Genomic DNA, 16153 nt, shown 5'->3' on the forward strand with positions numbered 1-16153 from the left:
TTGTCTCCAGTCCCGGGCCTCTCCTCAGCCAATGAGAGAATGCGATGGACAAGAGTCAGCCAATCCGAGAGAGCGGGGCTGATGACTCACCAGTTGCCGGGCAGACCCGCAGCAGGCAGTGTTCCCCACCTGGACCCCACCCTCCGTGCCCAGTCCCGGCCCCGCCGTGGGGTCCCCCCAAGTCCCTCCCCACCGCCCCCCATAACCTGGAGTGGGTTTAACTGGGAAGCTTTACTGGGAAGACGGGGAGCAGGCGGGCAGGGGCAGAGTGACAGCAGGGCTGGGGGGACACACGACCACCCCCCAAAATCATCATGGGGACGGAGCGGGGGGTCCCGGCTGGGCCCTTGGCCGCGGGGAGCGGCTGCGTGCGCCGGCGGCTCAGGAGCTGTGTGGGCAGAGAAAAGGGGCTGACAGCGGGCTGGGGGCCCAGGGGGAGCACACTCGCTCTGGGGGAGGGGGGCCACGACCCCCGGGACCCCCCTGACCTTCTTGTGCAGGCAGAAGCCGAGCCCCAGTGCCAGGAAGACAAAGCCCAACTCTGAGTCCCCGATCCCTGTGGGCATCTTGCTGCAGGCGGCGTCTGGCGGCATCTCTGGGGGGTCTGAAGGAGTCAGGACCCCCCAAAACCTCTCACGGACACCCCAAGCCCCTCCAAGCTCCCTCCCGATCACTCCCAGTCCACCCAGGACCCCCTGAAACCTCCCCCCGATCCCTTCCCAACCTCCCCAGCACTCACCAAAGCCCCTCCCATTCCCATCAGGATCCCACAGCCCCTTTCCAGTTGTCCCCTACAGCCCCAGGACCCCCAAACCCTTTCCCAATCCCTTCCCAGCCCCACCAGGACTCACCCAGACCCCTCCCAGTCTCTTCCCAGCACAACCAACCTCATCCCAAGCTTCCCTTAGCCATCCCCAATCTCCTTCCAGCCCCTCCAGGCTCACTCCAATCCCTCCCAATTACACCCAGCTCCCCCAAACTCCCTCCCAGTGCCCACCAGGACCCCATCCCACCCTCCCCAGTATCCTCCAAACCCCTTCCTAGCCCTTCCAGACCCTCCAGCCCCTCTCCCAGCTGAAACCAGGCTCTCTCCAACTCCCTCCCAGTAGTTCCCAGCACATCCCAGTGGCTCTGGCAGCGCCCCCATTTCCTCCCCCGTACCCCAGTGGCGGCTCAGGGGGTGCTCCAGGCTGACGTGCTCCACCTGGCAGGTGTAGGTGAGCCCGTGCCAGGGGGGGGTTTCCAGCAGCACCAGGAGCTGGTAGGTCCAGTCCTTGTTGGGACCATGTCGGTGGCCACCACAGAGAGCTCCTGCTGGCCCTGGAGCCACCTCAGCTGGGTGTGGGCAGGGTAGAAATCCATCAGGGAGCAGCCCCGGCCGGGAGCTCGAGGGCACCACGCTGGGGAGCACTGGGAGAGTTTGGGGACAGACTGGGATCAGCTGGGGGGAACTGGGAGAGAGAGGGGAGGGGTGGGGTGGCCTGGGGAGGGACTGGGAACGGACTGTGAGGGACTGGGAACGGACTGTGAGGGAGTGGGAATGGACTGGGAGGGAGTGGGGTGGCACTCAGAGAGATGGGAGGGGATGGGGGGGCACTGGGAGAGAGGGTGTAGGTCTAGGAGTGAACTGGGAATAGACTGGGAGGGGCTGGGGCGGCACTGGGAGGAACTGGGAATGAAGTGCGCGGCACTGGGAGGCCGAGTCCAGAGCGGGGGACTCGGCGGTGCGGGTCTGCCTGGCAACTGATGAGTCATCAGAGACACGCGCTTTGATTGGCTGAGAGGCGGCAGCGCCACGCTAGGCTGAGATGGACAGCCGGGAGGCACTGGCAGAGACTGGGATGGACTGGGAGAGCCACGGGGGGCAGTGGCAGGGACAGAAGGTCTCGGGGATGGGCACAAGGAGGGCTGAGGGCTCTGGGGCGATTCCCAGGGAGGCTTTGAGGGCCTCCAGGGTCATTGCCAGGGCAGGGCCAGAGGGGATGCGCTCTGCCCCCCGCTCACCTCGGTGCCCCAGGAGGAACGGGCTGAGACACTCGTAGTTGTACCGGCAGAGCCAGTCCAGTGAGATACTCGTAGTTGTACCGGCAGAGCCAGTCCGGTGAGATACTCGTAGTTGTACCGGCAGAGCCAGTCCACCCCAGTCCTGTTTTGCTCCTTAACGTGTGGGTCGCTGTTCCAGTACCTGGCTGCTGTCTCCCCATAGAGGGTGAACCCCAAATGGTGCCACACGGTTGCTGCATTTTCAGAGTTCCTCTTGGATCCTTTGGGCCATAGGCTGTGCCTGGGAGGGTTCTTTGTGCTCCTTTGTGACACAGGAGAACCTTCCAGGCAGTTTCTGCGTGAGCTGCTGCTGTGATGTCACAGGAACACTGCCACGTCCCCGTGGTGTTCCCGTTGCTGTGGGACACGGAGGCCTCAGTGTCCAGAGTGGCTGTGGGCACTGCTCGTTGCCGGAGGATCCTCCTGCCCGAGGCATTCTCAGCAGCCAGCCCACCTCTGACGGGTCTCCTTCTGTGCTTGCAGGGCTACAGTCAGCAGACGTGTGCAGCGCAGCCAAAATGATCCAGCACGTGGTTGCTGCAGTTTGCACGCTGTACTCTGTGGCGTATTCAGGGTATTTTTTAACCCACTTGGCACGTAAGTCGAGGTTTCCCCTCGGTGCTGTGGCTTTGGGCTTGCTGTGTGCTTTCTGTTCTTCCTCTGCACCTGAGTTGGCTTTGTAAACCAAATTGCCATGAAGACACCATTGGTTTGGGAGAGCTCCTGCCAGCAGCTGCAGCTGCAAAAGGGGGTGTCTGCAGCCAGCGGGGCGTGCACAGCATTTGCAATGAGCCCTGGGGGGTTCTGTTCCCTCAAGCTGGGAGTCTGTGGCAGCAGAGCCTGGAACTCCCTCCGTTTGCTGGTGCAGCCAAGAACTGACCCAGCCCAGTATTTTGTGCTGTTCTCTTGCTGTGTGAAGGGACTGTGGCTCCTGCAGGGACGCTGTGAAAGCAAAATGCTCTCTCGGGGTTGCCTTGCTCCGTGGCATTTCCCACCACAGGCAGTTTTTTCCCTGACAGCATCTGGTTCATGTTCCCTCTTCCCTTGCAGGGCACCTCATGTGTGGATCCCGAGCAGCTCCTCCTTCGGTGAGTGGGGAAGGAACCTTTGGTGTTTGGAATTGTGCAGCAAGTTGTGAGCTCGGCACGTGGCAGCCGAGTGCCAGCCTGGGAGGCAGAAGGAAAGTTCCTGTCAGTGTCCTTGCAGCAGCAAAGGGATCCCTGGCAGTTTTCTCCTTTTCTGCTGAAGAGCTTTTGAAGAGCTGCGGGTCTGGTTTTGCAGGCAGAGCATTGCTTGCTGGCTTTAGCCATGGTGGAATATCAAATTCCGCACAATAAGTGGCAATGTCGACTTTAGCCCATTGTTGGTTTGAACAGCTCCAAACCCAATTTCTGCTCAGTGCAGCTGGATGTGCAGCTGAGGATAAAGAAGGTGATAACTGAGCAGAGCAGGCTGCTGTGTGTGTGTCTCGGCATCAGCTGCACCCAGTGTTGCTCTGCAGCTGAATTTCCCAGGGCCATTGATTGTCCTTCCCCAGCTGAGACCAAGGGGCTGCCGGCCCCAGGGAGGGGGGCTGCATTCTGGCTCTGCTGCAAGGCGGGCTCTCACTCTGGGAGGGAGCGTCTTCCACGTGGTTTCTTTCAGGGAACAGCGTGAGCCTGGCGGAGCCTGCCGAGAAATTCCTGGAAGTGGAGCAGATTGGCCAAGGGTAAGTGCACGGCAGTTACTTCTGCACAAGCAGGCCCAGGTGTTGTGCTGGTGCAGGACCAAGTGAGAAGTCAGGAGAGCTCCAAGCACCTCCAGACACTGGGGTACCATCCTGCTGTCTCCCAGTCCTGATCAGAATTGATAACTGTGCTCAGAAGGCACCATCAAAGGCCCTGAGGCTGGCAGTGTCCTGCCTGCAGCAAGGAGCAGGGCCTGGAAGATCTTCTGTCCCTGGTATTGGGTTGCCTAAAAGAGCCACTCAGCATCTGGTGACTGTCAGAAACCAGTTCTCAAGGAGATTTCTTTCAAATATTTTGCTTCAAAAAATATCCTCCGGTCAGGATTATCAACCTAATGGTTTAGAAACAGAAACCAGAGATGAACTAATAAGTGCTCTGTTCTAGCACAGGTAGTAGAGCCCATGCATTCAGTAACAGACACAGAGCTGATGCACTCTGGGGGAAAATGCATCACCTGCCTGCTGGCAGGGCCCTTGTGGATCCTGCAGGTCTTAGGCAGGAAATGGAAAAGGATGAAATGCATTCTTTCCCAGTTCTTTAGACACCCAGTGCTCACCCTGGGCTTTGAACTAAAGCAGTTCAGCGTGGACATTTGGGATTTGCTCCAGCCCAATTCCTTCGTGTTTGGTCTCAGTTTTCTCTTGCACACCTTGCATGGCAGAGAGCTGGTGGCTGCTGCGCTGTTGTTGGAAGGGTCGATGCACCCAGGTGTTTGTGAACGCTGCAGGCAGCAGAGATCTCCTGTCTGGGCTGGCTTTCACTGCCAGGGCCTAAAGCGCTGCCTCTTTCTTCTCTGCTCTTTTGTCTCCAGGGCTTTTGGAACCGTTTCTAAAGAACTCGACAGGGCCACAGGAGGAGAGGTCGGTGTCAACGCGCCCAGCACGTCTGGCAGCTCTCCAGGGCTTTCCCCTCTGCTGGGAGCTGTGGCTGCAGCTTTGGGGGCCAGCAGAGCTTTCCTGCACAGGCTGCTCCTCTGAAGGCAGAGCAGTGTCAGCCTGCAGAGCACAGCTGGGACAGACTTGGTCCTTCTGAAGTGCCCAAAGGAATGCAAGGAGGGCAGCGGTGTCTGTCAGAGCAGGACACGCTGGCTTGGTCTTCATATCTAAAAGTGTGAATGCATCAGTGCTGGAGACTGAGGCCCAATTTATCTTCACCCCAGCCTCAGACAGGAACATTATTTAGCAGTTTTTCCATCCTGCCTTTGTAAGAGCCCGTCTGAAGCCCCTCATTTTCCATTCTTCCTTCCGATTGCCGCGAGAAAGAATCCCTTCCCCCTCTGCAGTTCTGGCTTAGAACAGGACACAGGGCAGGTGGAACCACTGAACCGTCATGCTGGCTGTTCCGAACAAGGCCTGGCAAGAACTTGGCAAGGAGTTGGCAAGGACTTGGCCAAGACCTGACATGGACCCAGCACGGGACAGCCTGATGCGCGGCCTGCTTCTAATCTCCGTTCTTAAGCCGAATGAATTTTTGGGCTGACTCCCGTGGTCCTTCATTGAAGACCCCTCGTCTGCCTCATTACCACTGTGACAAACAAAGAATGAGAACCCTCCTCCCAAGGACTGAGACCCCTACTACAGGGAGGAGGGGAAATTGGTGGTCTGACCACTAATGACATGACCTGTTTCCCTTCAGTAATTTCAATGGATTTATTCTTCATTTTATACGTCTTGCTTTGGTGGTTTCTGTGGACTCACCTGTTCCCTCGTGGTGATTACAATGGACTTTCATTGTTACACTTGTTCCCCCCTCTTTCCTCTGTGGACTATAACTGGACCCCCGAGTCGACCAGAACTTCGAAGACTTCCCCGACACGACAGACGAATCCCCATCGTCTGGACCACTGAGGATCTCGCCTGTGTTGGTAGCTATTCCCATACCCCTCTTCACTCTCTCTCTCTCCTTTTATCTCCTTTCCGATCCCCACTATCGCATTAGTTTTGGCCCCCAATAAAGGCGCATTTGTTGTGATTAACTGATAGTCCCTTGTTGTTTGCCTTTTTTGCACTTTTGGGATCGGTGAAAAGAACCATCACGACACCCCGCAATAAGCAGATCGTGACAGTCCCCCGATGTCCCCAAGGCCTCGGCGGCCAGAGCGGTGGAGGCCAAGCGGATGTGGGAGGCCAGCACCAGGCTGTTCACATGTCAGCTGCAGGGAGTGCTTGGGGACATCGACGACTTCCTCTTCAGTCCCTATGGTGGCCGTGGTGACCCTGGTGGCAGAAAGCCATTGAGGATGTCCCGAGGCTGCTGAGGGGACAGTGATGTCACTGCTGTGATGTCATCGGGGCAGTGATGTCACTGGGGAGACTTGGGGATGATCGCGTGTTGCCAGCTCTGAGTGTCACCAAGAGCCCCCGAAGTGCCACCAGCTCCTCGTGTCACCAAGAGCTTCCCAAGTGCCACCAGCCCCCCAAGTGCCACCAGCTCCTCGAGTGTCACCAAGAGCTCCCCAAGTGCCACCAGCTCCTTGTATCACCAAGAGCTTCCCAAGTGCCACCAGCCCCCCATGTGCCACCAGCTTCTCGAGTGTCATCAGTCCCTCAAGTGCCACCAGCCCCTCATGTCACCAAGAGCTTCCCAAGTGCCACCAGCTCCCCAAGTGCCACCAGCACCCCAAGTGCCACCAGCTCCCCAAGTGACACCAGCTCCTCGAGTGCCACCAGCTCCTTGTGTCACCAAGAGCTTCCCAAGTGCCACCAGCCCCTCGAGTGCCAACAGCTCTGAGTGCCACCAGGAGGTTCCCAAGTGTCACCAGCCCCTTGGGTGTCTGTTGCATGCTGGGATTGGGTTTTAGGGGTTCTTATTTTTGTTAGCTAGTCGAGTCCTGTATACCCCCGTGCTTCCCCCGTGTTGTTCTCCCCCACAGTTTCTAGCCCCATGCTGCCTGCCGTTGGATTTTACACCCTCTGCCGCTCCTGTGACCACTACCCTGTCCAGCCCCGGGAGCCCCCGTGTCCACTGCCCCTATCCCCACGATCCCACTCAGCCCGAGGCTCGGTGTTTGCCCCTGCGCTGTCCCGGTTGGTCGCTGTCCTACGTCATCACCGTGGCACCCACACGGATTGGGGGAGGAACGTCTGCCCTCCCTATCACATCCCCTATATCATTCCGCTCCCTCCCGGGTCCTGGGGCCATTTCCCCCACGTGGAGTGGGAAGCGTGGGTCGCTAACCCCCTCACTGCAGCTCTCCGTGACAATAAAGCCTTCCTGCCTTCCTCGTGGGTGATTTGGACATTCTTTCCCTCTTTGCCTCGGACCCTCACGTGGGTGATGGAACCCGGCAGACCCTGACCGGCATGCCGGCGGCAGCGGCACGTGGCAGAGAAGCGGCGGACCCGGAAGTCCGGGCGGAGGCGGCGCCAAAGGGCGTCAGAGCTGCCCCAGACCTGGGAGAAAGAGTGCAACGCTGCAAATGTCACCTAACAATAGGGCCTGAGCTGGCAGAGTAGCCCTGCGCAGGCGGAGACTCACCACGAAGCACCGGGAGCCACGCCGAGAGCCGTCGCCGCTGGCGTGTGGCCGCACCGCGGATCAAAGGGCACGGCCACCGAGCTGAGCGTGCGCAGTCCATGCGGAGCGCTGCCGGCCAGGCGCAGAGCTGTGACGGAACTGTGCTTTGTATTAGACTGAAAACGGGAGAGAAGACTCTCCAAAGTAGGTCAGTGAACTCTCCGCCACCCACACGGTGGCACGCAGTGCCGCCCGCGTGGGAGTGGAAGTGAATCTCTTCATGGCCACGAAGAGCCAAAGAAGAGAAGCTTCCCGAGACTGAGGACCCTGATGCCTGCTTTTTGTTTGCAGAGATCCCGGTTTGGTGGGTACTTGGCGACGGGAGGGTACCCGGGCTATACTCTCCTTCACTTGGGTGGGCTTTGCCGCGCTTCCAAGGGTACGGACACGCAGCACGCAGCATGAAACGGCGGCCGCCAGGGTCTTCTGTGTTTTTTGGTTTTCTTTCCTCTTTTTCTGCACCAGGGGTGAGGTTGTGTGGGTAGAAGTAGCACGGGGACCGTGCTATCTGCCGACCAGAAGGAATTTTATACCCTACTTAAGGGAACTCTATTGGTGAAGGGCCCCTACCCCAAAAGTTCAGTTAAACAGTTTGTAAGGTGGTTATACTTTTCCTTCCCACGCGTAACCATGGGGGACGCTCGCAAAAAAGAGTTCTGGGAGTGGGTGGGAGTGAAATTGGCGGAGGGGATCGAATGCAGGGATCCCTCCGTGAAAGATTCCTTTGCCACTCTCCATTTGCGGATTTAGGAAGTGGTGTAAGCGGAATCCGCACGAGAAGCGAGCAGGGAGGGAAAAGAGCCATCGTACAAAAATGTTGCTTCCCCTGAACGTGTTTCCCCATCTTCCTTTCCTACCCCTTCTTCCCCTAACCCGGGTGAGCGGGGTGGGGGGTACTCCGCTGTTTTAAGGCGCAGGGCAGCCCCACAAGCGTGGGCCATGCTCCTGGATCCCCCAAGCTCCCCCAGCACCCCTGCCTTAGAGAAATTGGCTACTTCACTGAGGAACTGACCCTCAACCCCTTTTCCAATCCCTTTTTCCCTGCTGAAAATCCCGGTTCTAGAGCTGCCCCGCGCTGCTCTGTTTCTTTAAACCCCTTCCTTTGTCTCCCTGAGGAGGCCGAGGCCACGTGCTCGATCCCTTTGTCTTCCCAAGATGGAGGGCAGCCACATGGCAGGGCCTCTTCTTCTCACAACCCCTTTCTGTCCTTTGTTCGCCACCTTTAACCCACCCCCCACCTGCCTCCCTGTGGGCGTGGGCGCCGCCCCCTTGGGAGGTCAGGTTACTCCCTCACCCATTGTTCCCCCTCGTGTGGGCGTTCCCTCCAGTCCTTTGCAGATCCTCCCTGCTGAGTCATCGACCCCACCCTTTCCCTCTGGGGAGAGCTCTGCCATCCCCGCCCCGCTGCCTGAGGGAGGCAGCCCCCGTCCTGTTCCCTACAACCTGTCCCCATCTTCCCATGGGCCCCGGAGAGCCGGGCGGGAGGGAAGGGGTGGGGGGGGAATCCGAGCCCCCGACTCTGCATTCCCATGGTTCCCGGAGACCCAGGAGGGAGGGAAGAGGAGGAAGGGGGGAGCAAGAGCCCCTGACTCTGCATTCCCATGGTTCCCGGAGACCCGGGAGGGAGGGAAGCAGCAGGAGGGGGAAACCGAGGTGGGTTTCTGAGTATTTTCCAGATTCCATGGAACGGGTCGAGGTGGCAGCTGAGAGGCATGTGGAGGGGTCAGAAGCCCAGGACAAGTCTGTCCTGGAAGCAGCATCCGTGAACACTGAGACACAGCTTGAGATCCCTAAAAGGCCCAGAAGCCACGTGGTTGCCTTGGATGCCGTGCCTCCAGAGAACACTGGTCCGAAGCAGCCTCCATCGAGACACCAATGCTTCCACTGTGATCAGAGAGGACATTTTGTTATCCAGTGTCCATTTTTGGGCAGGGCACCCCCAGGGCCAGTGGGAGGGGGGGAGAGGAGGGGAGGGAGACCCCATTCCCCCAAAAAGCTGAAAAAACAACGCCCATCTGCCTTGCGTGAAGATAAAAATAAGGCAGACCACAGCACCTTAAGGGGGGCTGTGATTTATCAAGTAATTGTGCAGGTGGTGGTTCAAAACATCAGGGTGCCTGTGAGTGTGGCAGATGACCCCATCAATCGGGGGGTTGCATCAAACCACAGGCGATGCAAAAAGAAAAAGGACCCTACAATCTCTTTAAAAAATGCTTTTCCCCAGAGCCCCAGAAAAACCTTCCAGCCACCCCTGTCTGATTGTGTCCCCAGTTTGCGTGCTTGTAATAAAGTTGTCCCAGTTCCCCTATCCCCAAACACCCCGGGAAGAACCACCCCAGCATCATCGCAGCAGGCCCTCTCCATCTGCAAAGGGCAGCCGTTGCAGCAGCTGAGACACCAAGAGCAGAAGCTGAGTGAAGAAGCAGTCAGACGAGCAGCAAAGAAGATCAAGCAGCCGTTCTTCTTTTTTATATTTTGAAAAAGAGGGAATTGTTGGATCCTGGGATTGGGTTTTAGGGGTTCTTATTTGTGTTAGCTAGTCGAGTCCTGTGTACCCCCGTGCTTCCCCTGTGTCTTCCCCCCCCCACGGTGTCTAGCCCCAGGCTGCCTGCCATTGGATTTTCCCCGCCCTGCCACTCCTGTAACCACTCCCCCACGATCCCACTCAGCCCGAGGCTCGGTGTTTTCCCCTGTGGTGTCCCGGTTGGTCGCTGTCCTACATCATCACTGCGGCACCTGCACGAACTGGGGGGCAACGTCTGCCCTCCCTATCGCATCCCCTATATCATCCCGCTCCCTCCCGGGTCCCGGGGCCATTTCCCCCACATGGAGTGGGAAGCGTGGGTGGCTACCCCCTCACCGGAGCTCTCCGTGACAATAAAGCCTTCCTGCCTTCCTCATGGGTGATTTGGACATTCCTTCCCTCTTTGCCTCGGACCCTCGCGTGGGGGACGGAACCCGGCAGACCCCGACCGGCGTGCCGGCGGTAGCGGCACGCGGGAGAGAAGCGGAAGTCCGGGCGGGGGCAACACCGAAGGGCGTCAGAGCTGCCCCAGACCTGGGAGTAAGAGTGTGAGGCCGCAGGACCCCAACACAAAAATTAGGGGGTCTGCAGAGGTTTTTATAGGGGGAGTGGTATAGGGCAACCAATCCATGAGGGCATGGCAGAGGAGGAATCTAGGGCTGGACTAACATTCTATAAACCTATCAGGCAGAGCAGGGGAGGGGGATAATGCAAAGCAACAAATGGGGTATCGAATACTACAAGATAGAAAAGGAACACTCTGGAAAAAGGGGTGGGGATAGGGAAGATTGACAGCTTGGGAGGGAAGAAGTTAGGGAAGGCCTTGGGGAGATTGGTAACTCGGGAGGGGAGGAGATTAGGGAGGAGAATAGTGGGCAAACACAAACTTAAAGCAAAAGGCACTGGCAGCCTTGGTCATTCTGGGTAAGGAGCCAGACTTTATCAAAGCTTTTAAGTAGTTAGGCCCCAGTGTGTTTTCTGGTGCTCCTCCCTTACTAGTGACCACACGTATGGGAGGGGATTACCAGCTCCCTTTCAATGGTAGCCCACCCCTCTTGGTTATATGGCCCTTTTGATTATTATTATTATTATTATTATTATTATTATTATTATTATTATTATTATTATTATTATTATTATATTCTGGCTTACCTTTAAAGGAAATCTGTCCATAATTACCTCACCTTTTGCTGCTTTCTTTGCCTTTCCATCCACCAGCTCATTTCTTTTTCCCAATTCTGAGCTCACTCTCTGCTCTGCTTTAATATGCACACTTCCAGCAGCCGGATTATCTCTTGTGCGTGTTTGATGTTCTTTCCTTGTGAGGTCAGCAGTCCCCCCTCTCTCTCTAGACAGCTCCATGTGCCTGCACAACTCCAAATGCATGTCTGGAGTCTGTCTAAATGTTTATTCTCTTTCCTTTTGCCATTTCCAAGGCACGGGCCAGTGCAATGATCTCGGCCTTCTGCGCAGAGGTGCCTGTTGGTAAGGGTACAGATTCCATTACCTCTCTGCAGGTAGTGACTGCATATCCAGCAGGTCGCTTTCCACTGGCAATGTAGCTACTCCTGTCAGTGAACCAGGTCTCTGCATTGTCCAAAGGAGTGTCCTTTAAGTCTGGGTGGCTGGAGTAAGTTACTTCAGTAGTCTCCAGGCAGTCGTGGTGTACTGCTTCTCCTTGATTTCCACTGAGAAAAGAAGCTGGACTGACAATGTTAGTTACCACTCTCTCTATATCATCTTGTTCTACCATGATGGCCTGGTACTTCAGGAACCTCTGTGGTGAGAGCCGGTGGCTGCCCTTTACTTCCAGTACTGAGGACACTGTGTGGGACACTAGTGCAGTCAATTTCTGTCCCAGGGTAAACTTGTGTGCTTCTTGTATATTCAGCACGACTGCTGCTACAGCTCTGAGGCAACCTGGCCATCCTTTGGCATTGCACCTAGTTGCTTGGAAAAGTAATCAACTGCCCTCCGGTATGAATTCAGGTCCTGAGCCACATGGGAGAATAGAAAGAATCTGGAAATCCCAAAGCTGGAGCTGACATGAGGGCACTCTTTAGCTGGTGAAAGGCCCGCGTGGCTTCCTTTGTCCACTGGAGATCTCTATCTGACAAACAGTCTGTAATTATAAACCCACAGCTGGCACCAGCCTGCCATGCCCATGCCTTTTTCTTTAATACTCTGTATCCTTGGAGTTCTAGGAAATTTGAAAGGCTTCTTCCTGTGGACTTTTGTTTCTACTCAAGCCTCACAGTCTTTTCTCAGTTTTTCTCACACACACACCCCAGGTGGCAGGTATCAGATGTGATCCTCCACACATAAGCTTTAAGGTCTCAGGTTCTGAACCGGCTTGATCAGGAACCCTCAATTTATACTTGGGGCATAGAACAGCAATACCAGCCCCTCTCACAAACTCTGTATTGCAGTCGTACTCACGCAGGGTGCCAGCCGCTCAATGCACCAAAAACTTCCGGGAATTGCCTGCAGGCTATTCCATTTATCACTTTGGCATTTCTCCTTTATTTAAACTCTCTTTCACAAAATCTCAGTCTTTTCCAGTTCTCTTCCCACACAATCTAATTAAAGCATTGTTTCTATTGACACTCACTTTGCTGCCCTGCAAAAGGCTGTGCCTGTTACAGCAAAAACTCTGATATGCCCACAAACACAGACCCCCCTCCTTATCTCAAATTCACCAGAGTCAGGGTTTAAGTTGCTGTGGGGGAGGAATTCCTGGAATTCCTCTAATTTGTTTTACCACAGTTAAACATAAATCACCATACTGTAGCTCTTCTGCATAAAATGCTACACTTGTTGCAAACAAAATCCTAAAATCTCCAGAAGCACAACCCTACAATCCCGAGAATCAAATTACCACAATGCGGGGAAGAACCACACCAACTCACTGGGAAAGGTGGTATCTCCACAAGTGCCCACTTTTCTCAACACAACACAGCATACAACACTTCAGCACCTCTCCACATCAGCTTCCTCTGGTCCCCACACACTCTGGGCACAATCAGAATAACAGCACACAGTAAAATTCCAGGAATCAAGTCCGAACCACTGGGGCAGAGGAACCCCCCAGGTTCGTCTAGCCATGGTTAAAATGTGCACAGTCTACACAAATCACCACCTTTAAACACAGTAAACGTCCTCACCCACGTTTCTCCACTTGTTCCACTTCTCCGCGGAGCGCTCCCTGCCCCCACAGCTTATCCCAGCTGGCACCTCGGGCCTCACTCAGCCGCTTCAGACATGGGTAGAACTTCCCCCCGCACCGCGGGTACACTCGCTCGCTCACTCGTTCACTCTCTTTATACACCAGGCACTCACACGATTAAGAACACATTAACCACACAATGCCCGGACATCACAAGCACACAAACTTCGGGTCCATTCAACTCACCCCCAGAGTCGCTAGCAGTCGCTTCTCTATTCCACTCGCTTCCCCCCGTTCCCAGCCGGCCCCTTCGCAGGAGTCCGGAAACGCGGTACTAGCGGGTCCCTCTCGCTTCGGGGGTCCGAGCTGCCGGCCCCCATCTCACTCACTCACTCGCTTGTCTCCCGTTTTTTCTTACCAATCCAACGCTCCTCTGCGTTGCTCGTCTCACTCTGATCCTAGGGTCCAAAGGTAGCCAGCGACTCCCGAGGGTCCCTCGAAGCAGGTGGTCGAGCTGTCCAGCTGTCCGGGGGTCCTCGTTGGGCGTGGTTATCCTGGATGAGCCCCCAACTGAAATGAACAGGGCTAATGCCTTTATTAATGTTCAGCTCTTTATTAAAAAGATCAGCTGGGCAGGGGGCTCGACACAGAGCTCTCCCCCGTGGTTTTACCTTTCCCAGATGGCTGAAAGGAAGGAGGCGTGCAGAGTCTGTCGCTGAAGCCCAGAGCAGCAGCTGTCCCTTCTTCTTTCCTTGTGGCACACCGGTGGCCAGAGGATGAGGAGGCGTGGCGTGCAGAGTCTGTTGCTGAAGTCCAGAACAACAGCTGTCCCCGCTCCTTCCCTGGTGGCAGCACCAGGGCTCTCTCTCTCTTTCTGTCTCCCTGCTTCTCACAGCCTAACCTAGTCTATTCTTTTTTAGGTGATGGTGATGGGTAAAAGTCAATTGGTACTTACCTAGAGTTAGTAGCTTTTTTGGTGTTGCCATGGGAACTAAGAAGGCCCTGCCTGCATCTCTGGGGAACACGTGGAAACTGTTCATTACAACTTATGTTAGCAAGCTTAAAGCTGCACATTTCACCTAAATCCAAATGGATTTCTACCCTGTTAAATTTTCACTCTGTCTCACTGACTCTGCAGATGCCGAGGCTGCTCTGGGCTTTGCCAGGGCTCTGCTGGGGCTCAGCTCTGGGCAAGGCTGGGCCCGCTCTCCCCTCACATTGCTCTGGGCAGCTGAGTCACAGAGGGAGAAGGAAGGGACACCTCAAGGGAGTTGAGGTTTAAGAGAGTTTTTATTCAAAAAACTGCCCTACCAAACAGGCTGTCATAAGAACCATAACAAACAGGCTGTCCTAACTACCATAACCAACTAGCACTGCTAACTACCATGACTAACTAGTTGTCCTAACTAACTACTGTAGCTAAAAGCTGTCCTCCAGTGCTTCATCTCCTCTGCTGCTCCCTCAGTTGCTTGGCTGCAGTGATCAGAGGGGTCAGGCTGGAGAGAGGCTTGGCTGATGATAAAAATGGTTGCTGCCCAAAGGATAAAAAAGAAAGAAATGAACCGTCACTTTCCAGAGTCCACTTCCTCTCAGGCTCTGTGGCAACAGGACAAAGGGAAATGGTCTGAAACTCAGGAGAGGGAAGCAGGCTCAGATGAGATCGAAGGCAGATTTTTTAATCAGGAGAGTGGGGAAGCACTGAGAGAAGGTGCCCAGAGATGTGGCAGGTGCCTCCTCCCTGGAAACATCCAAGCTCAGGTCAGGCAGGGCTCTGAGCCACCTGACCTGCTGGAAGATGGCCCTGCTCGTTGTGGGGCACCAGGTGCAGATGCCCTGGAAAGGACCCTGCCAAGCTAAAGCAGGCGAGGATTCTGCTTGCTTTGCGTGTGGAAAGCAGCGAGACTGGAGACTCTCGGAGGGGGCCCCACAAGAAAACCCCTCCCTGGCACTGCTGCTCCCCTGCAGCCGCTTGGCATTCACCTGCAGCAGCTCCTGGGCAGACCAGCGCCGCTCCTCGTCCGGCTCCAGGCTGCACTCGAGGAAGTCCCGCAGCAGAGCCGACAGGCGCCTGGGCTCCTGCAGCTGCGGGGTCCCGTCCTGCCGGATCAGAGCACGAGCCTGCAGGAAAAGCAAACTCAGCGCCCTGCCAGCTTCCTTCGCACCCACAAGTGCTCACATCGAGCCCGGGTTCCCAGCCCCAGCTCCAGGGGCACTCTCCTTCCTGGCAGAGATGCTGCTCACGGCTCATTTTTCTATGCCAACCAAAAAATCCAAACCCTGGTGCTGCCACAGCCATTGTAAAGAGCTGATGCATTCGCTTCACATTTTCAGGTCATCCTCACAGCCGGAAGAGCTGCAACAGCGTAAATCCCAAAGCAAATTGTTGCTGGAGACTGCACAATATTCGTCTGTGTTGAGGCTCGAGTCCTCTGGGAATTCCCTTCCTGTTGCATCCTAGACTGTGTAGCAGTCACTGCAGTTGCAGCAGCAGAAGAAGCTAGGAGAAGAGGCTACCGCTCGAGAGACTGAATCAACACCACTGCTTTCTTTTTATATTTTATTAAGCGGGGAGATGTTGCATCCTAGAGTTTGGGTTTAGATTAGGGTTTTAATTTATGTTAAAATAAGTCAAGTTCTGTAATCCTGCGGAACCCCCGTGTTGTTCCCCCCCCGCAGTTTCTGGCCCCATGCTGCCTGCTGCCGGATCTTCTCCCTCTGACGCTCCTGTAACCACCTGCCTGTCCGGCCCCGGGAGACCCCGTGCCTGCCACTCCACACAATCCCACTTAGTCCGAGGCTCGGTGCCCACCCCTGCGGGGTTCCCTGGTTGGTCGCTGTTGCTGGCGTCACCGCCACAGCAACCACCCCTATTGGCTGGAAGGCCATGGATCCTCTCTCCCCGCCCCTCCATAAAATCCTATCCCGCCGGCACCCAGGCGCCATTTTCTCCAATGCGAGTGCCGGGAGCGGTTGCGTCTTTCCATCGAACCGCGCCACGTGACCAATAAACCGTTCCTGCCAAGCACGGAGTAAATGGACAAATTCCTTACCTCTTTGCCAGGTCCCTAGCGCACGGTAACAGAGGCTGGCCAGCCCACGCGCCCGAGACACGGAGCCGTGTCCGGGAACCCATGGCAGCAAACCCCGGCAGCACGTGGAAGCTACGCCACAGCCGGG

At 56.0% G+C, this 16153-nt stretch overlaps 3 protein-coding genes across 7 annotated transcripts in view; 1 reads left to right on the forward strand and 2 right to left on the reverse strand.

Annotated features, from left to right (window-relative positions):
• Positions 1 to 212: 212 nt before the first annotated feature.
• On the reverse strand, positions 213 to 2361 carry LOC128801684 (class II histocompatibility antigen, B-L beta chain-like; the record flags this gene model as incomplete). The annotated part of the gene is given in 5 exon segments (XM_053967726.1): positions 213 to 388; positions 489 to 604; positions 1162 to 1281; positions 1284 to 1410; positions 2005 to 2361. Coding segments are annotated over 5 exon segments (891 nt in total), but the record flags the coding sequence as incomplete, so codon positions are not given.
• Positions 2362 to 2646: 285 nt separating this feature from the next.
• On the forward strand, positions 2647 to 5722 carry LOC128801795 (uncharacterized). Its single transcript, XM_053967928.1, has 3 exons — positions 2647 to 3131; positions 3688 to 3751; positions 4582 to 5722. Exons 1-3 carry the CDS (start codon positions 2738 to 2740, stop codon positions 4745 to 4747), a joined length of 624 nt encoding a protein of 207 aa, XP_053823903.1. The 5' UTR covers positions 2647 to 2737; the 3' UTR covers positions 4748 to 5722.
• Positions 5723 to 13685: 7963 nt separating this feature from the next.
• LOC128801762 (serine/threonine-protein kinase PAK 3-like) overlaps positions 13686 to 16153 on the reverse strand; it is a 35076-nt gene continuing 32608 nt past the window's right edge. For all 5 annotated transcript variants that reach the window (XM_053967881.1, XM_053967880.1, XM_053967879.1 and 2 more), the window contains 2 exons: positions 14957 to 15094; positions 13686 to 14507 (listed from right to left, as the gene is read on the reverse strand). In XM_053967881.1, coding sequence (XP_053823856.1) covers positions 14418 to 14507; positions 14957 to 15094 — 228 coding nt within the window. In that variant the 3' untranslated portion in view covers positions 13686 to 14417. The remainder of the gene's footprint in view (positions 14508 to 14956; positions 15095 to 16153) is intronic.

This window comes from Vidua chalybeata, chromosome 31 (assembly GCF_026979565.1).
Source record: "Vidua chalybeata isolate OUT-0048 chromosome 31, bVidCha1 merged haplotype, whole genome shotgun sequence".
In the NCBI taxonomy this organism is placed as follows: domain Eukaryota; kingdom Metazoa; phylum Chordata; class Aves; order Passeriformes; family Viduidae; genus Vidua; species Vidua chalybeata.